This window comes from Gigantopelta aegis, chromosome 7, assembly GCF_016097555.1.
Source record: "Gigantopelta aegis isolate Gae_Host chromosome 7, Gae_host_genome, whole genome shotgun sequence".
In the NCBI taxonomy this organism is placed as follows: Eukaryota; Metazoa; Mollusca; class Gastropoda; order Neomphalida; family Peltospiridae; genus Gigantopelta; species Gigantopelta aegis.
The window spans coordinates 41,523,519-41,548,390 of NC_054705.1; the positions used below are offsets into that span (position 1 = coordinate 41,523,519).

Sequence of the window (24,872 nt, forward strand, 5' to 3'; positions counted from 1 at the left end):
AAAAGTAGGTCACAGTGACCTAGTAATAGTACTTGACATACCGCCATCCCAGGTTGTTTCTTACATTTGAGGTTTGATGGTCCTGTATGCATTTGTATGCAAGATATGGTCCGAACAAGAAAAAGTTAACAGACTGATGTATCGATGGATGGACGTACAGACAGACGAGTAATGCCATACCATAATACAACCCATCATAGATGGGTGTATAAAAATGACTGAACACCAACCAGAAAATGGCTTGACAACTAGAAAAATGGTTTAAAATCAGTAGGATTTAACACTTGGCATCAACTTGGAAAATGGCTTAAGATAAATTTTTAAAAATGGCTTAACATCATCTAGGAAAGGCTTAGAGAGAATTGGTATTTTTTTTTTTTTTTTTTATCACTAGTAGGTGATAATTAACAGACTTTCAAATAAAACTTTCAATGTAAATTTTCAGTTTATGAAAAACTTGCAAAATATCTGTCTATTAGTTTGTGGAGACTGCCCCTTAGAACCTATTTGATCAAAACTTTAGGATAAGATATTTTAACATTTTCAACTTAAATAAAAAGAAATTTTAATAAAAATTGTAAATTTCCAAAATATCTCTCTATCAGTTTGTGACAACTGGTTCTGAAAACCACAGAATCAACTTTCAGAAGCATCCACTCAAAACTCGAGGACCATATACATGTAGACTTTTAAATGTTCAATGTTACATTTTTATTTAAAATTATTTTATTTAATAAAAATTCAGAAAGTCAAAATATTATTTGTGAAGACTTCCCCTAAGAATCATTGTACTGACTTTCAGAACTATCCAATCAAAACTCTAGAAGACACACTTTTAAATGTTAAATTTCTATTTGAATTATATTTCTATTTAAATTATTAAAATTTAATAGAAATAAAAAACCTCAAAAAGATATCTCTATCAGTGTGTGCAGACTGTCCTTAAGAATCCCCATACCATGTATCAGAACTATCCAATCAAAACTCAATAAAAAAATAAAACTTTCAAATGTTCAATGTTAAATTTATATACATGTACACATGTACAAAAACATGTACATGTATATAACATTTAATTTTAAAAATTCAAAAGTTTCACAATACATGTATCTGTCTATTACTTCAGGGAGGATCATTGTACCAAGTTTTAGAACTATCCAGTCAAAACTCTAAAAGATATTTTCAAATTGTTCTATGCTAAATTTTAATTTAAATGTTAAATTTCTATTTAAATTTTTAAATTTTAATAAAAATTTAAACTTTTATAACTATCTTTCTATTAATTTGTGAAGACCATCTCAGAGAATCATAGCCCCAAGCTTCAGACCTATCTGATTAAAACTGTTGAAGATATAGACTTCCAAATGTTTATTTAAAAAAAAAAAAATTAAATCCAATAAAACTTTCAAAATTCAAAATATCCAAAGTATGTGGAGAGTCTGCCAGATGATCAATGCACCAAGTTTCAGAAAAAGCCAATGAAATCTCTAGAAGAAGTTGATGGACAGACAACAAACGAATGCCAGACAAACTGGATTATTAGAAAAGTTCAGATGATGAATGTCATAGAGGAACAAAATAGGGTTTGACATCAACTGGAAGAAGAGTTTGACATCAACTTGGAGAAGAGTCTGACATCAACTAGAAGAAGAGTTTGACATCAACTAGAAGTATGGACACCAAAGAAGAAAAGGGTTTGTGGCTGTCAAAAAGGATGTATTTCCCCAGTAAAGGATCTCCTTGGGAGTGGCAGTCCTGCTATAGAGGAGGCACTAGATAGATTCATGCAATCAATTACTACTGTTTTGCAAAATCCACATTTGACTGCATCGTACAGAGATACAGTTTTGATCACAGGTTATGGGGTTGTTTTTGTTCAGATTTGACAACAGAAAGAAAAGGGGCTTGACATCAACAAGGAAAATAACTTTACATCAACTAGAAAAATGGGATTGATCAACTAGAAAAATGATTGATCAACTAGAAAAATGGGACTGATCAACTAGAAAAATGGCTTGAGATATCTAGAAAAATGGCTCGACTTCAGTTAGAAACATGACACGACTTCAGTTAGAAAAATGACTCGACTTCAGTTAGAAAAATGACTCGACTTCAGTTAGAAAAACAGCTTGACATCAACCAGAAAAATAGTTTGACAAACAAGAAAAAGGGATAAAAATAAACTACAAAAATAGCTTGATGTAACTTTAAAACTTATATGGAAAATCGTTTAATGTTAACAAAAACAGGCTTGACATTGGACAGTTGGAAAATGGTTTGACATCAACTAGAAAAATGGCTTAAAATTAACATAAATTAGAAAATTGATTGATATTAAATGGAAAAAGGAGAAATGGCTTAACATCAATTAGTAAATGGGATTGGCATCAACTAGAAAAAAATGGCTTGATATCAGTTAGTAAATGGGATTGGCATAAACTAGAAAATAATGGCTTGATATCAGCTACAAAAAAGGGCTTGACATAAAGATGAAAAATAGTTTGACTTCAGCTCAAAAAAGAGGCTTGTCATCAATTAAGAAAGTGGTTTAATATCAACTGAAAATGGACTTTACATGATTTAGAAAATGGGCTTCACCACTAAGAAAAGTAACTAGAAAAATGGCTTGACATTAACCAGGAAAACTACTTGACATTAACCAGGAAAACTACTTGACATTAACCAGGAAAACTACTTGACATCAGCTGGGAATATGGCTTAACATCAAGTAAGAAAAAGGGCTTAATATCAACTAGGAAAAGGGTTTTATATAAAGTAAGAAAAAGGGGCTTGTTATCAACTAGGAAAATGGTTCAATTGATATCAACTAGGAAAATGGTTCAATTGACATCAACTAGAAAAATGGCTTGACATTAACCAGGAAAACTACTTGACATCAGCTGGGAATATGGCTTAACATCAAGTAAGAAAAAGTGTTTTACATAAAGTAAGAAAAAGGGGATTGTTATCAACTAGGAAAATGGTTCAATTGACATCAACTAGGAAAATGGTTTAATTGACATCAACTAGGAAAATGGTTCAATTGACATCAACTAGGACATGAATGAATGAATGAATGAATGAATGTGTAATGACATACCCAGCATGAAACATACATTAGCTATGGCTTGACATCAAGTAACAAAAAGGGATTGAAATGGATGGAAAATGCTTTTTATAGAAGCAGCCAGATAAATTATGTGTGTATATATGTTCCTTGTCAACTAACACTCATTATTACATGCTGTTTTCAACTAGTGTTGACCAAGAATGATCAAAACTGGGGGTTATGCATGGTCGTATCATATTAACCTACTGTCCTGGACAGACAGTATTTTGACAGACTGACAGTCCAGAGAGCTGAGCTGAGGATGCTTGAACCTTAGTTAGTTGTACAAATAACAATAATTATGAATGATAAAACTGTTATCCACAATCAAGACTGTATCTCTGCACAATGTAGAGTCCAATGGGCATTTAGCAAAATAGTGGTTGATTCTGTGAATCTGCCTAGTGTCTCATCTATAGGAACACAGCCATTCCTGAGGAGATCAATTACTGGACAATGCATCCTACTTGCGCTGCTTTATTTGTTTGCATTTACCATAGTCCGACACCAATAGCTGATGTCTTTTTCATGCTGGGGAGTCTTTAAACATCTATTCTATTTTATTCTATTCTATTCTATTCTACTTGCATTGCTACAAGGAGTACTGCTACTCCCAGACCAGTTTACTAAATCAACACTAGCTTAGGACAGAGCTCATTGGAATAAATGTAGCTGTGATGACATGCACTCATGAATCACTGTCAAAATAGTGATGATATCAGGTATTTGCAAAAGGTGAGCATATCCTGCCCCACCAGTGGCACAAAAAAGAGAGAGTAACTGTACAAGAGTTTTACCAAACAGATTTAAAAGTATGCACAAGTTCAAAATATGGAATAGCATCAGCCATCATTTTGGTCGGCGGTGCATCGTATTTAGTAGATATAGCCTCCAAATATCTACCATATAACTTTGTGAATGCCCTCAGGAGCTCCTGGACATCATAAACCTGGCCTGGTGCTTATAAAACGTTTACAGTCTTAGACTCGAGACTCTAATAAGAGTCTGAGATACTAATGTCATGACAACGCCATACAAATTGTATGCGTGCGACGTCACTGGAGATCGAGTCTGGACTATAAAAGTTTTATAAGCACTGCCCCAGTGGAACAACTTTTGTGCCAGAATGATATGGCTTTGTTTGAAATCTGCATACAATGAGCATCCATGCCCTAAGATATCTTACACGATGTGATATGCAGACACCAAAAGCTGGAGCAGAAGGTCTATTGCTCGACATATAGGAATATTGATTACTGGAAAGTTGAAATAATCCCTTTTGTCATACAGCTTAGTTTAGACCAGTGTCGATTTGAATCTCTATGTACAGATCGAGGAATGAAACTGATTAAATACCTTCAGATGTTTCTTTTATTTCTATAACTCTTGTGTGTAAATCAATGGAAGGTAATCTGTAATCCTGCTATTATTGAATGATATAAGACCATCAATGTAGTGGAAAATACAGTTAAACAGTTTTAGCTAGAACGAAGGAAATATTTTTATTAAATGACGCACTCAACAAAAACAAAGTATGGGGACCCTAATTTTGATATTTCACACACATTACAACATGGAAGGAAATGTTTTATTTAACGACGCACTCAACACATTTTATTTACGGTTATATGGCGTCCAACATATGGTTATGAACCACACAGATTTTTTAGAGGAAACCAGCTGTCGCCACTACATGGGCTACTCTTTCCAATTAGCAGCAAGGGATCTTTTATTTGCGCTTCCCACAGGCAGGATAGCACAAACCATGGCCTTTGTTGAACCAGTTATGGATCACTGGTCGGTGCAAGTGGTTTACACCTACCCATTGAGCCTTACGGAGCACTCACTCAGGGTTTGGAGTCGGTATCTGGATTAAAAATCCCATGCCTCGACTGGGATCCAAACCCAGTACCTACCAGCCTGTATACCGATAGCCTAACCACAACGCCACCGAGGCTGGTAAATTACTCACAAATTCCAAATGATATGCAGAGAAACAAATCGGTGAGTAGTGGAGCATGGTTGGTGCCCAATGGGATTCATATTTAATGTCTATACACATACATGTATGTCCTATCCTTAAATATGTTGTCAGTGAAGAATGCCAGCCTCGGTGGCATCGTGGTTAAGCCATCGGACTACAGGCTGGTAGGTACAGTGTTCGCAGCCCAGTACCGGCTCCAACCCAGTGTGAGTTCTTAAGGGCTCAATGGGTAGGTGTAGGGCCACTACACCCTCTTTGTCAATGACCATTAACAACTAACCCACTGTCCTGGACAGAGAGCCCAGATAGCTGAGGTGTGTGTCCAGGAGAGCGTGCTTGAACCTTAATTGAGTATAAGCACGAAAATGAAGTTGAAATGAAAATGATTAATGAATATGATATTCTTTTCAAAGTTTGTTTCGTTTTTCTTAACAACACCACTAGAGCACATTGATTAATTAATCATCAGCTATTGGATGTTAACATTTGGTAATTCTGACAAATAGTCATCAGAGGAAACCCTCTACATTTTTCCTAATGCAAGCAAGGGATCTTCTATATGCACTCTCCCACAGACAGGAAAACACATACCACAGCCTTCGACCAGTTGTGGTGCACTGGTTGGAACAAGAAAAAAAAACAATCAGTTGAATGGATCCACCGAGGTGGATCGATCTTGCGATGCAAGCACGTCAAGCTAGCGCTCAACCGGCTGAGCTAAATCCAGCACCGTGTTCTTTTCAATTACAAAAAACAGATTATCGGAGGTCAAGCAGCGAGGATGGAGACCAAAAGACGAGGCTCTCATTTAGAATGTTGTTAATGTTGTGGGTAATTGTGGGATGAACACACGATTCCTCCAGCACCTATTCCACTGGGCCCCATTGGGCAATTTCTTATTCCAGCCAGTGCTCCACAACTGGTGTAACAAAGGCCGTGGTATGTACTATCCTGTCTGTGGGACTGTGTATATAAAAAAAATCCCTTGCTGCTAATCGAAAATAGTAGCCTATGAAGTGGTGACAGTGGGTTTCCTCTCTTAATATCTGTGTGATCCTTAACCACATGTCTGACGCCACATAACCGTAAATAAAATGTGTTGAGTGCGTCATTAAATAAAACATTTCCTTCCTTCCTATTCCACTGGGCCCTATTTAACAAAGCCACCGTAAGCACTAAAATCATCTCAAGTGCATTAGGTAGTCATGGACTTAAGGTTATCTTAGCACTAACATTGCTTCGTAAAATGTGACCTAGGAGATAATTAAATCTTCCATAGAAGCATCTGTATATAACAACCACCTGTTAACACCAAACACCTCAAAGTTGTTTCTTCTTATGTATAGTGAGACCTGCGTTAAACAGGTGGCCAACTGAGTAGGCTTCACTATACTCCAAACCTGTGTATAAAGACCACCTGTTAATAAAGGACAATATGTTGACACATGTCCTTAATAGACATGAAGTTATGACTAAATATATCTGTGATTTGACTGTGTCTAAAATATTATTACCTAGGCAAATCTGGTCAGAAAATCTAAATATTTTATAAAACTAAATAATCACAAGATGACCTGTAAAGCTCTTTGAAAAACCAACATTTCTTAACTTAAATTTTTAATTAGCTTTTTGGCAATTTTTAATGATATATATTTTGCCAAATTCAATTTTAATTTGCATTTAGCAATTCAGCAAACCTGAAAGTTGAAACACATAATTTGTATAAACATGGTGCACTATATAATCTATAGGGTACATCACAGCACTCTTTATAAGCCCTACAAATGTATGTTGTGGCATACCTAACATACATTATGAGCTGCTGTGACATACCTAATTTATACTAGCTGGACTGCGACTAGCCCGTGGTTCACTATATAACCTGAACCATGACATACACAAGGTACACTATAAACTACACCGTGACATACACACAATACACTATAAGCTATACTGTGACATACACACAATACACTATAAGCTACACCGTGACACACATACGATACACTATAAGCTATGCTGTGACATACACACAATACACTATAAGCTACACTGACATACACACAGCATATTACACGCTAGATAGTGAGGAACATAATATACACTATCTTTGTCTCTGTGTTAGTACTGGAAAAGCAACATGCATGCATGCAACATTAACATACAACAACAGGAAAATGGTGGAGTAAATACAGAAACCTGTGCAAGTCAGGAAAATTATGCAGCCATATACAATTGCTTGGGGGTTGAAAAAAAAAAAACTCCTTTGGATGTGAACATTTTTCATACATTTTAGAGCATATATATTGATGTGTAATGGAAACAAAAACAATTATGTGATAAAAACATTGGATCATGGAAACGTAATGGAGATGAAATAATAAATTTTAAAAATAAATAAATAAATTAAAAAGTAGCCACGTGATAAACAATGAAGTATGAAAAAAGACTGGGGTTGAAATAATATATACAAAATACAAGTGTGAAAATCATTAGGGTATGGATGATTATGGTAAAGGAATAAAAATAACAAAAATGTCCATACAAAATAAATGGTTGTTCAATGTGTATATAGAGACAAACTGTTTGGTTATCTCAGTATGCACAAATTTGGTTGTTAATGTTTACATATGTAGGTAGTATATTAACACTAGTCTCAAAGCGTATGATTAATAAATTGTATTCTAGTATTATACATATTTCTAGTTAGATGTTTTTTAATATTAGATATAGATACCATCTGAGAGAGAGAGAGAGAGAGAGAGAGAGAGAGAGAGAGAGAGAGAGAGAGAGAGAGAGAGAGAGAGAGAGAGAGAGAGAGAGAGAGGGAGAGCAAGAGAGACAGAGAGAGGGTGGAGAGGAGAGAAAGAAGAGAGAGAGGGAGGGGAAAGAGACAGAGCAGTGAGGAGAGAGACAGAAAGAACTATAGTGAGGGTGAAGAGTTAGAGAGAGGGAGAGAGAAAGAAAGAAACAAAAAAGAGAAGGGAGGAAGAAAATGAGAAAGCAAGATAGAGAGGGATAGATAAAGAGAAGAGAAAGCAGCAAGAAAGAGAGGGTGGAGAGAGAGAAGCAAGAGAGAAGCAAGAGAGAGAGAGGGAGAGAGAGAGAGAGAGAGAGAGAGAGAGAGAGAGAGAGAGAGAGAGAGAGAGAGAGAAGCAAGAGAGAGAGAGAGAGAGAGAGAGAGAGAGAGAGAGAGAGAGAGAGAGAGAGAGAGCGAGAGAATTATGGGGGAAGGGAGGGAGAAAGGGGTGGGAGTTTGTATGTATGCATGTTTGTGTGTCAGTATATATGCATTTGTGAAGAGTGAGTGTCCATGTGACAAGAAATGTTATTATATGTTTGTACTCTTATATTCCATACTAAAATTTAAAAAAAAAAAAAAAATTACTTTAGAGTAATATATACACAAATGTATATAAACTGATGAATATAAGTTCAATTTAAGCTTTCCAACTATTTATATCAAGTTATTTCTCTGGTAAAATCATTTTTGTTTCTCACTCAAAGATCATGAATATTATCAGAACATTTTGTACTAATTATTGTTATAACATGGTATATTATACACCAGATGGAACAAGAAACAACCATTTATTTTTGTATGCAAATTCATATGGAAAAAACTAAGGTTGTGCTTTGTGAATATTGATCAAACTGAATATACATTTAAAACCTGACTTCAAATATATCAAATATGAAAAAAAACAATACAGTAGAAAGATTCATATATGTTTTATTCAGAGTTAAAATACAGCATTATACATGTTTTTATATTGTAACTGTGTTAAACGATTGAAATCTTAAAATGGACAATACGTTTTTTAGAAAGTAAATATTGAATTGTAAAATAATCATAGTACATACATGTACTTGCTTCAATAAATGTTCACCAAAGATATCATTGATAGTTATCCCCCCTTCCCCCTTCCTCCTTCAAAACCCCAGCTTTACAATACTGAGTGGTACATAATTTGAAATTCTATAATGTGGTATTTTAATTCAGTCGTGAATTCAAATTCTACTTTGACCTTGTGCTCTCATCAGTTATTTGGAACAGGAACACTTTTGTGTAACAAACCCTTTTATAATGTTACACTGATACCCGACACCAGTTTTTACTGGTTCTGGTATGTCACACATTTGTAAATCATATGTTCTTTCATTCAATGATTCATCCATCCATCCATCCATCCATCCATTCATCTGTCCCATCCATCCATCCGTCTGTCCCATTCATCCATCTGTCCCATCCATCCATCTGTCCCATCCATCCATCTGTCCATCCATCCATCTGTTCATCCATCGATCTGATCCAATCATCCATCTGATCAATTCATTCATCCATCCATCTATGCATCCATTGATCCTTCCATTTATCCTCCCATCCTTCCATTCATCCATCCATCTTTCCATCCCAGTTATCCATATATATTTGTCTGTCCATCCGTCTATTTTTTATGCATTTGAAAATCCAAATACTACCAACCACCACCTGAACTATTACTATGACAACAGCCATTTTAATTAAACAATGAAAAACTAGTTTTATTGATTATGTTTAATCACAACATCATTAAACAATCATTATTGTTAATTTCCCATACCTGCAATGACATACAACCTATATATAACTGGCTAACCTTTGTAAGTTTTACACATTCTATACCAATAAAAAGTTTATGTTTTCTTTAGTGACATCCATAAGAAAATGTGTATATGTATAATCATGTTATTAAACCAAAACCCAAAAGCGTTCAACTCATGCACACACAGTGATATATTTAGAAAGTGTTAAAAGAAAAAATAATAGTTGGGCATATTTAATTATCACTTGTGGGATTTTCATTATTTGTTTTAAAAAATATAAATAATAAATAATAATAAATGTACTGAACAAAGTTTGAGGTGATATATTTAGAAAATGTCAAAGGAAAATAATAATAATTGGGATTGATTTGATTACATCTTGTGGGATTTTTTCACTATTTTGTTTAAAAAAAAATATATACTGTATATAAAATAATAAATAATAATGTTTAATAATAATTATATTATACCAGGTTTGATGTGGCCTTTCTTGAGTAAGATTTTATTTTGTGAAGTATGTATATGAGTTAGATTTCCACATGCAAGTCAACAAAGCATTATAAGAACTCAGAAAAAGCAATGTGGAGTATATACACAATGGCCATGTTATGCTCATTCCCTGTATGGTTATTAGTACATTATTTATTAAAACTCAACTGTTTACAGATAAGTAATAAACTGCATGTTGTGAAAGTCTAATATCTAGATCTTTGAAGTGAATCTTTTTTTAATTACAGCATTTTCTCATTTTGATGAAAGAAGTATACAATTAATACAGTTAATAAGTGATAGAAAACAGTTCCTACCATGCAGATAAGTACAGCATTAATTATGTGAAATTAAAAATAATAATTGAATGGCTATATGGTTGGGTTTGTTATGGGGTTTTTTTTTTTTTTTTTTTTTTTTTTGGGGGGGGGGGCTTGGGGTTCCTCATCCCATGGGATGTGCTACCTTGCCAATATGATTATGTACTATAGTGGTATTTTTTTTTTTTTTACACTATATTGAATATCAGTTCAACATGAAATGTAATTCAGACAACATAATTTTATTAACCACAAATTTAGCAAGTCTTTGATTTAATAAATCAAATGATTAAAAAACTGTGGAATTAATAACTGAAAATCTAAAATGGGATAAAATAAAACATGGCAAACTTTTTGGGTGAAACAGTTTGTCCTTTTTATCAGTAAACATGACCAGTTTTGAAAAACGTATCAACTTCTATAATGGTTATATGTAATATAGCTCAACATGAATGATTAATTGATGTATAAATATTTAATGATGAAAAACACATTTCTTGTTGGGTATCAAACAAAGGCATATACATAATATTACGTCTATCAAAATCAATATAAAAATTATAGAATTATGTCTCCTAAAATGTGAAATAGACATTTGTAGACTTCTTCATTCTTAAATATGCATAACAAATACCTCTGTAGAGATTCTGTCACGCCAAAAAAAGTAAAAACAAAAAAGTGAAACAAAAAAAGTAAAACAAAAATAATATTAAACCCCAATATTTTGTGTTCTACAAACTAATATGTAGTATAATGAAAACATTTTTTTTTTTAACTTTAATTAATAGTGAAATTACTGTAAGCTAGTAAGTGAATATGATTAAATACAGACCTTACAGTAATTTCACTATTAAAAATAAAGATTTGTGATGAAAAAAAAGATATTAGTGTCCAGTATAATGTGTTGAAAATGTCGTTTATTCACAAAATTAATGTTATTTTGTGTGGAGGAATATATCAGTTAAATAATAAAAAGCTTGCAAATGGTGAATTTCAATGTGGATGGAGAATAAATTGTTGTTAATATGCAGATATTTTAATATGCAATGTGCATTTGTGCTACATCATGCACTAATGTTTTAAATTACCCTTCTTTGTATATAAATAAAGTACATGCACAAAAGGTCAACGTTTAAAATATATTGTTTGCTGTAACCCATTATTTTCTTCTTTTTTAAATCACTCTTCATTACTTTTATTTTAGTTAAAATTCTTAAACATTTAAATTTGTTTTTAATTTTTAATTTTTATTATTAAAATAATAATAATAATAATAATAATAATAATGAAATGACTTCAACAAGCTCAGTGTTAAAATACTGGGTTGAATTACTACAAGCCAGACATTTTTAAAGAATATGGCCAAATTAAAAATGTTGTTTGTCCAATTTCAAGTACTGATTATGCTATCATCGCATGTCTTAAAATAATTTACTAGTATATCAAAATAATCATTATTAATTAATACTATTTAACTATTAATTAAACTTATTTTTATATACATATTTTAATTTTTAATTTAAATAATTTCACAAATGACACATAAGTGGAATTACATGTACATGTATTAAAATTGTGGTAGAATATCTGATGACAAATATCAGAAGACAGTTCTGATTAACTCATACCAAGTTATTTTTATTTTTTATACACAAGTTGTTAAACTTGCTTCTGACAAAATGCCTCTTTGAAACTGCTCTCTGCAAACCCTGATTACTACAAATTATTCTGATTTATTTTTGTATTTTAGCTACAAATTCAAAATAAATAATAATAATAATTTCCAAACAATACATTTTTAAAATGATAAAATGTCCACTGGTGAACAGGTGAGTCAAAATTACAGAAATAATGCCTGTGAATAATTGATTAAACTACCCATAATTCCCTCAGCTGAAGTTGAAGGTGTGTTGTTATATTTCTTCTTATCTTCATCTCTCTTCAGTTTACTTACTATCCGTACAAGACTTTATTACATACCTATTTAATCTTACTATAGTGAAAAAGACATTTTCAAACTGTGAGATAAATTTATTTTGTATCGCAGTATATGTGTGATTTGAACTGGAACTTTTAAATGGGGAATTCCCTTTTTAATTTTACTGCAGTTAGCACCTTTTATTTATTTACTGACGTTATATATGATTTACAAATTATATCACATCGTATTTGAAACATTGCACACGGCAGCCGCAGAGTATGATTCTTAACGTTAAGCAAATCCATGAAAGGAGTTTTGATCATAGATTTAACAAAGTGTTGTTATGACATTAAATTAAAATCCGTTTTTGTAAAACATAAAAGAAGGTCTGTAATAAATACAAAACTTCACATTCGTTGTTTTCGCTTCCCATTAATTGCACTCGTTTATTTTGCGAAAGAACAAACCACTCGACCTCTATGTGGTCTCGTGCCATATATTCTTGTGCAAAATAAACTTGTGTAATGAATAGGAAGCGAAAACAACATATGTGAAGTTCTGTATATTTATGCATGGTACTGAATTTTCTTTTCTTCTCGTTTTACCGTTCTTCTATTTTATATTTGATATAAACTAATAATACATAATTATATTGCCCCAATTACCAGTACTTATTTAATAGGTGGTACAACACAATATGTATGCAATTTTCAGCTGTAATAATTATTGTAATTATGCATATTTAATGCATAAAGACATTGTGCATTTAGGTCAGTCATCCACTTTTAGAAACACTATTTATTTTCTATATTTTAACTTCATTGTTCCTCTTAGAGGTCCTAGTAATATTTCAAAGACTGTCCCAAGATCATCTCCCTCACCCCATGCCTTCATGTTTCCAGCATGCCAGAGAACATTTTGTTTTCAAAATCTTAATTAGCGATATTTCAAGTCAGTTGAAAATTAATTAGCAACTTCTGCTTAATGTTTTAAAATTGTGTAGAGATCTCTGAAACTTTGAGTAGTGAATTGCAAACAAATACTGAACAAAATGTTCCCTGCGAGCCATGACATACATGCATTTGTTTGGGCCTGCCATTTAAAAAAAAAAAATGGAGAAAAATCCTCCTATCATGACACATAACAAGGGATTTCTTATATGCACTCTCCCACAGACAGGACAGCACATATCACAGCCTTTGATATACCAGTCGTGGCACTGGTTTGAATGAGCAAAACTCATCAAGTCCATCGGGTTGGGTGCATAAATAGGCAGTGACTGCATAAAGGAAATGATTGTGAAAAGTCATCATAAAACGTTTCGTTATTGCAGTATCAACAGAACTTTAATATTTAAAAACACCAAGTGTCAATTGGCTAGATTTGAACCTACTTCACCAATCTGCATTACATTTGACAGCAAGCTAGCTACATTGTAAACCACTTGGCCAATTAGGTCTTCCACAAAAATGGAAGCCCACTTTAGTTAAGAAAGTGTGCTGTCAAACACTCAGTTTGGTATTACTATTACAGAATCCTATGCACCAGTGCTTTACCATGGATTAAGGTCAAGACTTGTATCCAGAAAAGCCATGCTTGTGCCTGTCATTACTGCAAGCATGTCAGAAGACTCTAACAGTGTTTTATACAACAATATTATAATGCCAAACTGAAAAAAAGTAGCTAAAAAATGTTGTTTTTGTAAAATAACTCTTCCTTCCCCTCAAACATTTTGTTTCTTTTAAAAATAAATAAATACTGGTGAAGAATTCTTGAACAAAATAAATAACTTAGATGCAAATAAAAGCTCCTGAACTGGACACAATAATGTATGGATGGATGATGGATGAATGGTTGAATGGATGATGGAAGGATGAATGGATGGAGTGATGGATAGATGGATGGATGGATGGGTGGAAAGATGAACGAATAGATGATGGATGGATAAACATTAAATTTGTTTGTCATCTACGTTTTATTAAAGAAGGAATTGAAAAACCTTATGGTGTATATATGTATATTATATACTTTATAAATTGTGGATGAATGGATAGATGGATGGATGGATGGGTGGGGTAATGGTTGGGTGTGTGATAGGATGATTAGGTGGCTGGGTGAATGGATGAATTGTGGGTGGGTACATGTATGATGGATGGATGGATTGGGCTTTTTTTGGTGAGGGGTTGAGGTGGATGAATGGATGTTTTTTGGGGTGGATGACCAGGTTGATGGATGGATGGATGGATGGATGGATGGATGGATGGATGGATGGATGGACGGACAGATGGGTAAATTGTAGATGAAAGGACAGATGGATGGTTTGATAAACACATGAACTTTCTATACCCTCCCTTTTTTTTTTTGAAGAAGAAAGACAGACAAAATTAATTAACATTAATTTTATTTTGTGTGTGTGTGTGTGTGTGTGTGCGTGTGCATGTCTGTGTGTTTTTCATACCTTATTAAACTAATTACAATGTAACTATTTCCATTTTTAAAAAACTGTGTGACCTTGTCTTAGCCGAACCTGCATAATTTTCCTGCGAGTGCAAAAAGAGTTAATACTTGTGCAACCATTACCAACTGTGACCAGATCTATATGTTTAATGCAGTCGCATGCAGTAAAGAATTACTTAGCAAAAAATTGTCAATAACAAACAAAACAAGCAAGTTAATAATACACACACAAGTAAACAAGACAATGGATTCTGTGTTTAGTAAAATTTTAGATTTAGTAGCAGATGAAATATAGACACAAAAAAAACGAAAATATCCCCCAAAAAGAAAATGGTGCTCTAAATATTTAGATGAATCTTAGAAACAGATTTTTAAAACAGATATTTATTTTATTTTATTTCTGCATATATAAGACTTTATAAACAAAATTTGGAAATAATTTTTATTGAATGTTTTTACTTTTGAAAGCAATTATGAATTTTATTTTTGAAAAAACTATCATATCTTTTCTTTTCTTTTGTAATATTAATTTTTTATCTACTAACATTCATTGACTTGTTCACATGGATTAAAGAGTGTGGGTTTGGAAATGGCTCATTTCCTTTTTATGTCTGTTTGGGGTATTGGGGTGGGTAGAAGAAGAAGTTTGTTTTGTTTAACGACACCACTAGAGCAGACTGATTTATTAATCACTGGCTATTGGAGGTCAAACATTTAGTAATTTTGACATATAGTCTTAGAGAGGAAACCCACTGCATTTTTCCATCAGTAGCAATTAAGAGATCTTTTATATGCACCATCCCATAGACAGGATACCACATATCACGGCCTTTGATATACCAGTTGTGGTGCACTGGCTGAAGCAAGAAATAGCCCAATGGACCCACCAATGGGGATCGATCCCAGACCGACCGCGCATCAAGCAAAAGCTTTACCACTAGGCTACATCCGCCTTCCTTTCAAACCCATAACCACCTAGTAATTGGCATTTATGGTTTGTTTAAGTTTTATTACATACCCTTAAATAGTTTTTTTGCTAAACGCCTGACTTGATCATCAGAGGAAACCTGCTACATTTTCCCATTAACAGCAAGGAAACATTTATATGCACTTTCCCACAGACAGCACAGCACAGCACATACCATAGAGTAGAGAGTATTAATTTAAAGGATACCAACCTCTACCCCAGACCCAGAGGTGGGACGTACAGTCCAGTGGTAAAGCCGATGACTAATAAATCAATGTGCTCTATAGTGGTGTCTTCTTTTTTTACCCTAGACCCTGAATTCCCCATGTGATCATACTTCAACTGTCCTGAATCATATTAACCAAAACATATTGCATTCTAGTGGAATTTAAGCACTGTAAGTATTAATTTTAGTAAAGGTTTAGTAAAGGTTTAGTAAAGGTTTAGTAAAACTAACAAAAAGCGAAGGCAAAACTGTTAGTCTGAACAATAGGTATGATGCTAAATAATGGGTTATGTTATGTTAATAGTAAAGGGGATCCTTGCTTTAGGTTTCGCATGACAATAGCAAACTAGGACGTAACAATAATAAAGAGAGTTAAAACGATCTAACAAATATATCTAAAATTGCTCATCAATTACTAGATGATAAAAAAGTGAAAGTACTGACTGACAAAATATAACAACGCAATAACTGTACATTAAAATACTGATATACACGTACAATGTATATATATATATATATATATATATAAAAAAATCAAATCTGATTTTTTTTTTTAAAGTGCACATGCATGCACCAAAATGATCAGTGCCTTCAGTTTTATTCTCATGTCATGTGCTGAAACAGAACATACAAATTAAAAAATATTTTTAAATCACTGATTTTATATTAATCAAAATCCAGTCACAAACTGTTACTAGTAACAGGAAGTCAATTCAACTGTCTGGTTTATATTGCATAGTTCATATTTTCCTGCAGCAATCACTAAAATGTCCTGTGATTGGTTAATTTGTTTAGTAGAAGCAGTATAAACACTTTGTGATTGGCTTGTTTTAACTCTATTATATCTATAATAATTTTAAAAAATCAAAATGTGATTGGTTAATTTCCCAAAGAAGCCAGTAAACTTGTTTGTGACCAATTCACCTCAACCCTTCTTGATTGGTATATATTTTCATTCAAGAATCACTAAAACTCCCTTTAATTGGTTAATGTTTCAACTGTAAACCAGTAAACCTGTTTGTGACTGGCTCATCTCAACCCTTTTTTGATTGGTTTATATTTTCCTCCAATAATCACTAAAACTCCCTTTGATTCGTTAATTTCCCAATGTAAAGTAGTAAACCGTCTGTGACTGGCTCGTTTCTGTAGTACTATCCACAGAACTAGTTCCACTTACCTTGGCCTGCTGTTTGGGTGCTGGCTGGACGTTCCTCTTGCTGTTTGTCTTAGCGACAGTGTTACGCTGTGGTGCAGTGTTGTTTGCCGCGCCGTTTCGAGTGTTTCGCGCCTGGTCGGGCCGGCCGTTGTTGCCATTTACTTTGTTGTCATGAATATTTTCCTCCTGTTAAAAAATAACGGTGAACAGTTTTTACCTATTTAAAACATCACAAGGCAAGCATTAGCTTCCAGTAATTTTCACTTTAAATTTATAACCTTTTCAAATCTGTGTAAAAAAAAAATTGATGAAAATATTTCAATCATAAACTTTGAACGCAGACTCCACAGGGAAGGAAGGAAATGGTTTATTTAACAATGCACTCAACACATTTAATTAGGGTTATGTGGCGTCGGAACTCCACAGGGAGATCATACATGTAAATTAAATATTTATAAAATGTCACTGCACTGTCTGACACTGGCAAAGTTAGTTCTCATGTTTGTTTTAGAAGGAAACAAAACAAGAAGTAACTTTGCCATTGTCAGATCGACATAGAGAATACTACACTCGTTTTTGAAAGATAATCATTTTCACAGAACAAAGGAAATTCCCATGTTAGTATTTGACCGAACAAAAGCAAATTTCATTAAATAAAAATTATATACAAAAAATAAATGTGGTATTTTATTTATTACCCACCATCAAATAGTGTCAAATTTTACCATTACTTCCATCTTTACTCAACGAGATATGCCAAAGCACAGAGCTAAGACCAGGAAGATGACGTCACTGACCAAAACAGTTACATATGAAATTTATATGACACACCAAGACATTCACCAGATGGGTAATAAAGTTCTGTGACATTTTATAAATGGTACATTTCATTCATGCTAAGTAAATTAAGTATTTGTGCCAGTGAAACCTGTACAATCTGTGTTCTAGAGTTTGTTTGATTCAAACTTTAACAACCAAATTTGTATGCACCTTAATTTCCTCCCAAAAAAACAATACAAACTATAACTTTTGGGTTATTGTGATCTTTTATGACTTGGTCTTCAAGAGTTAATAACAGTATTTGATACATGCTTTAGAAACTAATTTTATGTGTGTATAGCTGTGTTGGTATAAATGCTCCTACTGGCAGAAGCTAGTGGTAATTTCACTATTACATGTAGCTCAGTTGGGAGAGCACAAGACTCGGTCTGTGGTTCAAATCCCCTTAGTGGAAGTTGATTTTACTGTTACATATACCCACCAAAACAGAGCTATTAAAACGTTGGGAGTATATATTATATATATTGTCACGGAAGCAATCATTTTAAAAGTAAAACTTTTGGATATGTGACATTTTACTACTTGTGTTTAAGATTTCATCAAACCATTTGATTGGTGCTACAGAAACTAATTTTCAATACACTTTCAAACAAACATGACAGTGTAAACTGTAACACAGGGCTTCTAGATTATGGTAGCCCCACTCCCATGGCTAGTGATATACAATGTTGGGCTAGTAAATAACTACTATTGCCATGCCAGACAGGGCTTCTAGATTATGGTAGTCCCACTCCCATGGCTAGTGATATTCAATGTTGGGCTAGTAAATAACTACTATTGCCATGCCAGACAGGGCTTCTAGATTATGGTAGCCCCACTCCCATGGCTAGTGATATTCAATGTTGGGCTAGTAAATAACTACTATTGCCATGCCAGACAGGGCTTCTAGATTATGGTAGCCCCACTCCCATGGCTAGTGATATTCAATGTTGGGCTAGTAAATAACTACTATTGCCATGCCAGACAGGGCTTCTAGATTATGGTAGCCCCACTCCCATGGCTAGTGATATTCAATGTTGGGCTAGTAAATAACTACTATTGCCATACCAGATGGCTAGTAAACAATCTAATTTAAATTAGCTACACTATTACATGTGGATCTAACAGCAGCCAGTTGGAGCTCATGTCCACCAATCAAAACCTTACTTGCAGAATCATGCCAGTGATTTGAAAATAATTTGAAAATATTCCGAATTATTCTGAGGGTATACAATATGTTTTCATGTGAATTACGAATGCCTTATTTAGACCAATAGAACTAATTTTAACCAGATTGCTGACAACACTGCATAGTCTCCAATGTTCAGGTAACATTTCATCTGTAAATAATAATTTAAATATTGACCAATCACACTTCGCCTTTTATAACGTTATTTGGGAACATACAAATTCTAAAAATATCGGGCGAGTCTATTTTAGTGGCCGCAGTACAGTGAACCATACCAATACGTATGGGATGGGTTATCAGTCTTCAGTTTTACATTACAAATTATTTATTTTATAAAATAAAACATGTTTTAAGGCATTCGTAATTCACACGAAACATATCGTATAACCCTCAGGATAATTCGGAATGTTTTCAAATTATTTTTAAATCACTGGCATGATTCTGCAAGTAAGGTTTTGATTGGTGGACATGAGCTCCAACTGGCTGCTGAATGTTAGATCCACATGTAATAGTGGAGCTAATTTTAATTAGATTGGCTAGTAAAGAAAGTTTTCAAATGCTGCATTTAAGTCTTATTAATCATGGCTAGTAAATTGTTTAAATCAGTGATCCCGGTAAATTTTTTGAACAATTCTATAAGCCCTGTACAGGAACATTTGCATTGCTAATCTCTCACAATTTGATCCCTTGCTGCTAATGAAAAAAAAATGTAGTGGGTGTTTTCTTTTAATTAACTACCAAATGATTGACATGTAACAACCAATGATGAAACAATGTGGTCTTGTAGGTATTATTGCACAAAAGAAACTACTGATTGAGATAGATCTCACCCATGGCTAGATTAAACAGGAAAGTCTTCAAAATATGGTTTCTTTTTCAACCAGTGCTGGATAGCAAGAATTGTGTGCAGGAATGATCTCTGAGGCAGTGACATTTCAACATTCTGTTGTTTTTTTGTGGGTTTTTTTTAAAAAGCCAGCAATGACATACGAGTGTTTCACTGAATTTGTGAGCAGTGCATAAACAAGGCAGTGATTGTATCAAGAAAATGACTGTGAAAAGTCATCATAAATTCCGTTGTTACAGTTTCGACAGGACTTAAATGCATGCAACATGAAAGACTATTTTTCAATTTGTCTATTTTTTTTTCTTCTGGGATCAATCCCCATCAGTGGGCCCATTGGGCTATTTCTCGTTCCAACCAGTGCACCACGACTGGTGAATCAAAGGCCATGGTATGTGCTATCCTGTCTGTGGGATGGTACAACATGTATAAAAAGATCCCTTGCTGCTAAATAATGGAAAAATGTAGCAGGTTTTCTCTGAAGTCAAAATGACCAAATTTCTCAAATCCAATAGCTAATCTAAATGCTTTAGTGGTGTCGTTAAATGAAACAAACTTTAACTCTCTTTTTTTTTCTGTGTTTTGTTTTTTTTAGTTTCATTTTTCATCTTTATTTTTGTTATTTATACATGTATTGTCCTTGTACCACTGCAACCTTTGTCATGATTAACAACACGAAGGGATAACAAGAAGGGTATTTAATATAAACATGCTTGGCACCATCATGCACACAGTGACGAGACTAGACTACATGTAAGTCTGTGCGTGCTATTAACCTCGTAATACTCCTCCGTCGGGGGGTTAGCCGACTCAATTCCGCTCTCATCGTGCAAGCTAGAGTAGTCGTCTTCGTCCTGTTGGCAAGGCAACAAGAAGAAAATACCAACACATTCGAAACAAGATATTATATACAGTGAGACCCCTCAAAACTGAAATTCTCTGTAAACTGGAATTTCATAAAAATCAGACTTATTTCATGATCTGTTTTTAAATACGAATACAGAACTGAACCCTTCTAAACCGGACACCCCTTAAATCAGACTTTTTATCTTATTTCCAAAGGTGTCCAGTTTAAAAGGGTTTCAGTGTATACAACAGACAGTCTACGCCAGATTCAAGGTGAACCGATAGAATCTGCCAATACACATATACACAGAGTACCAGATCAAAAAGTCTTCACAGACACTATTGTCGTTGAACAGGACTCATCAGACTGAGTCAGTGATAAATTGTGCCAGTTAATTTGCACAGAAATCCGAGTTACACAGAATCCGGTTTGGACAGTGTTCACTGTATACATGTATTTGTTTTTAAAACATATTTTAAAAGTTGGTTCCATTAATTAGTGAAGTATGAAAAAGTAGCATTTTTCTTCTACAGTCTCGATAAAATTACCAACTTTTAAAAAATGAATTTTTATCAAAGATTATGTGAATCAGTTAGTCAGAAAAACACAACAAAAAAAAAGTAATTAAGAAAAGAAAAACGAAGATAAATGAAAATAAATTCAAAAAATAGAATACTTTGGAAGAAAATTAAAACCATAATAGAGAATTATAAAACAGTAAAATATCATCGAAGACTGACAACCACAACTGACTATATAATCCAATCTTTGTGAAAATGGCCGTACGCCCCACTTTTCTTCAATTTCTTAAATTTTTTTGTTTTTAATGTAGTATTTTGTTTTTCATTTTGGATTTGTGTGTTTTTGTTTAGATATTTTGGGTTTGTTATGGGGGGTTTTGTTTGGGGGTTTTTGGGTGGGGAGAGATATATATATATGAAATTTGAATAATGCTAAAATATATAATACAAATAAAGGAGTAAAATTATTTTGTTTTTCAGACTTGTTTCCAATTTTTAAGACTCTACAATTTTTTTTTTAAAAATCATAACTTTTAAAGTAATTAACCAGTCCTGGGCCAAAATTTTCGAAGCCATGTTAGCACTACAAAATTGTAAAACCATCGTAGGGTTGTGACGTCACTACAGCACACGCCATAGTGACGTCACAGCTTATGATGGTTTGACGATTTCGTAGTGCTAAGATTACTTAAAAAATATAGACCCTGAATGGTTGTCAGTCCTCCGGTATTAGGTAACACCACAGCAAACCTCTAATATGTTGGTGATTAATTGATTAATTAATTAATTAATTATATATCGGAAATGAAAATTATTTTCAACAGTCTTTTGTAAAAAAAAAAAAATATTTGACTTACAATCAAAATCTGATTAAACCTTTTGTTAGGTTTCTTTTTCATATAGTTTACATCATTCATTTAAAGTACTATAGTTTTTACATTTTAACATGTTTTAAATTATGGTCAGAGAACCATGAGCATGATTTTAATGTGGAATACAAATACTGATAGAAGATTGCCCACATAATATTATTTGGGCGACTAACGCCATTATTTTTTTAATATTTAAGTTGCCCAAACAGGATATTGGTCGCATTTGGCGACCTGGCCACAGGTCGTTTCAAGCCCTGGCAGTATGCCATTGAAAAGAAATTAATTTGAAATGAGTATAATTAATTAAATTGATCAAAATTAAATAATAAAATAATTTAAAGTTAGATGGCATTTTTTAAATCAGTCAGTCTTCCTATTAGGGCTGCTTTTTATAATTAACCACCTGATTATAACAGGAATATCAAACAGAACCATTTTACGAACAATGAAAAGAATTCCACTTAATAAAAATATTGTTACAAATGACCTAATTAAGCAGCCCCAATAAGACAATTTGACTCCAACCATGTTAAACAGAATGTTAAGACTTGAGAAACCAAACCAAACAGCAAACAAGAAAAAAATCAAACTTAATCAACACACTTATTGTGAGGTCATGTCCTTGACCTTTGTACTGACCTTAACCTCTTCGGCAGTCACCTGGTCTATTGGGAGGTCAACTTTAGTGTCGCGCGATTCCTTCACTTCCTCCGCTCCCTTCGTTTCATTATTTCGGCTTTTCGACTTGAAAACACCGCCTTCATCTGAAACGAAATCACATTATCAGCAAATACTACAAATTTATTACCCATATGGTTATAAAATATCTTGGTACATATCAAAGTGAAAAGAAAGTTTGTTTTTGTTAACAACACCACTAGAGCACATTGATTTATTAATAATCGGCTACTTGATGTCAAACATTGTATATAGCCTTAGAGACAAAATCGGCCACATTTTTCCATTAGTAGCAAAGGATCTTTTATATGCACCATCCCAGAGACAGGATTGCACATACCATAGGCTTTGATATACCAGTCGTGGTGCACTGGCTGGAACAAGAAATAGCTCAATGGGCTCAATTTTATACGAAACAGAAATGACAGGTACACTTATAGGGTCAGTGATTTTAACAATTTAAAAGTTTTAAGAATGCAAATTGACTACAATGACTGAGTGTCTAGAAAAGCAATGCTAAAAATCCATGCCAGACATCAAACAACTTTGGTCCTGTCTGTGGGATAATGCATATAAAAGATCCCTTGGTACTAATAAAAAAATGTAGCGGATTTCCTCTCTGAGACTATATGTCGGTATTACCAAATGTTTGACATCCAACAGCCGATGATTAATAAATCAATGTGCTCCAGTGGTGTCGTTAAACAAACTTTTACTTCACGTACAGTACTAACCTTTATCGTAGTTGACCTCCTGCGTGCGTTTGTTTCGTTCCGAGCTGCGTTTGTGAGCGATCGGCTTGGCGGGGAAAACGCTGTCTTCTTCTCTCTTAGGCTGATGATGATGGTTGCGACGGTATCTGAAACCAGATTTCAAATAAAATAAACGTAAAGGTGCATTGAAAAGTGCTCTAATACTTTTATTATTTCGAAACATGCCATTTTAATGTTGCTGACTCCATAGTTACTATTTCTCGTTCCATACCAGTGCACCACCAGTGCATCAAAGGCCGTGGTATGTGCTGTCCTGTCTGTGGGATGGTGCACAATAAGGATCCCTGGCTACTAACAGAAAAATGTAGCGGTTTTCCTCTCTAAGACTATATATCCAAATTACCAAATGTTTAACATCCAGTAGCTGATGATTATTAAATCAATGTGCTCTAGTGGTGTCGTTGAACAAAACAAACTTTTTTAACTAATATGTAGTCTATTGTTCAGGGGTGGAAACTGGTGAACTGTAAAAAAAGATAAAATCTAGAGGGGTCCCGGAAATTCTTGAAATCCTAGGTTAAAATCTGTGCCATCTGACACATTTTGGAGGAAAGGATGTTCCATGAGAAGAAAACAGCTGATACGAGGAGATTTTCCATCCATGATTGTTACTGGTTTACAATAGACTACATATTATTTCAGGATTATTTCCTCTGAGGCGGGTACGAAAATTAGACAGAATAAATGACCAGTTGGACATCCGGCTACGAGATGTCTGCTTTTCGAATTGGATACAATGTACTACAGTGAAAAGTCAAATTAATGTCTGTCAATTGTTTCACAAAACGTATCTAACACCACTACTTTCAATGTTTGTTTGTTTTGTTTAATGACATCGCTAGAGCACATTGATTAATTAATCGTCAGCTATTGGATGTCAAACATTTGGTATTTCAGAGGAAACCCTCTACATATTTCTTAATGCAGCAAGGGATCTTTTATATGCACTTTCCCACAGACAAAAAAGCACATACCACGGCCTTTGACCAGTTGTAGTGCACTGGTTGGAAAGACAAAAAGCCCAATCAGTTGAATGGATCCACCGAGGTGGTTCGATCCTGCGACACAAGCACCTCAAGCGAGCACTCAACCAACTGAGCTAAATCCTGCCGC

At 33.8% G+C, this 24,872-nt stretch overlaps 1 protein-coding gene across 4 annotated transcripts in view; it reads right to left on the reverse strand.

The window, feature by feature from the left end:
* The window catches only part of LOC121377344 (doublecortin domain-containing protein 2-like), a 141,177-nt gene that overhangs the window by 15,282 nt on the left and 101,023 nt on the right, over positions 1–24,872 (reverse strand). For 3 of the 4 annotated variants that reach the window (XM_041505292.1, XM_041505296.1, XM_041505293.1), the window contains exons 7-10: positions 23,721–23,845; positions 22,948–23,072; positions 20,845–20,922; positions 17,238–17,402 (exon numbers count right to left, since the gene is read on the reverse strand). In XM_041505292.1, coding sequence (XP_041361226.1) covers positions 17,238–17,402; positions 20,845–20,922; positions 22,948–23,072; positions 23,721–23,845 — 493 coding nt within the window. The remainder of the gene's footprint in view (positions 1–17,237; positions 17,403–20,844; positions 20,923–22,947; positions 23,073–23,720; positions 23,846–24,872) is intronic. The other variant, XM_041505294.1, reaches the window with a different exon arrangement.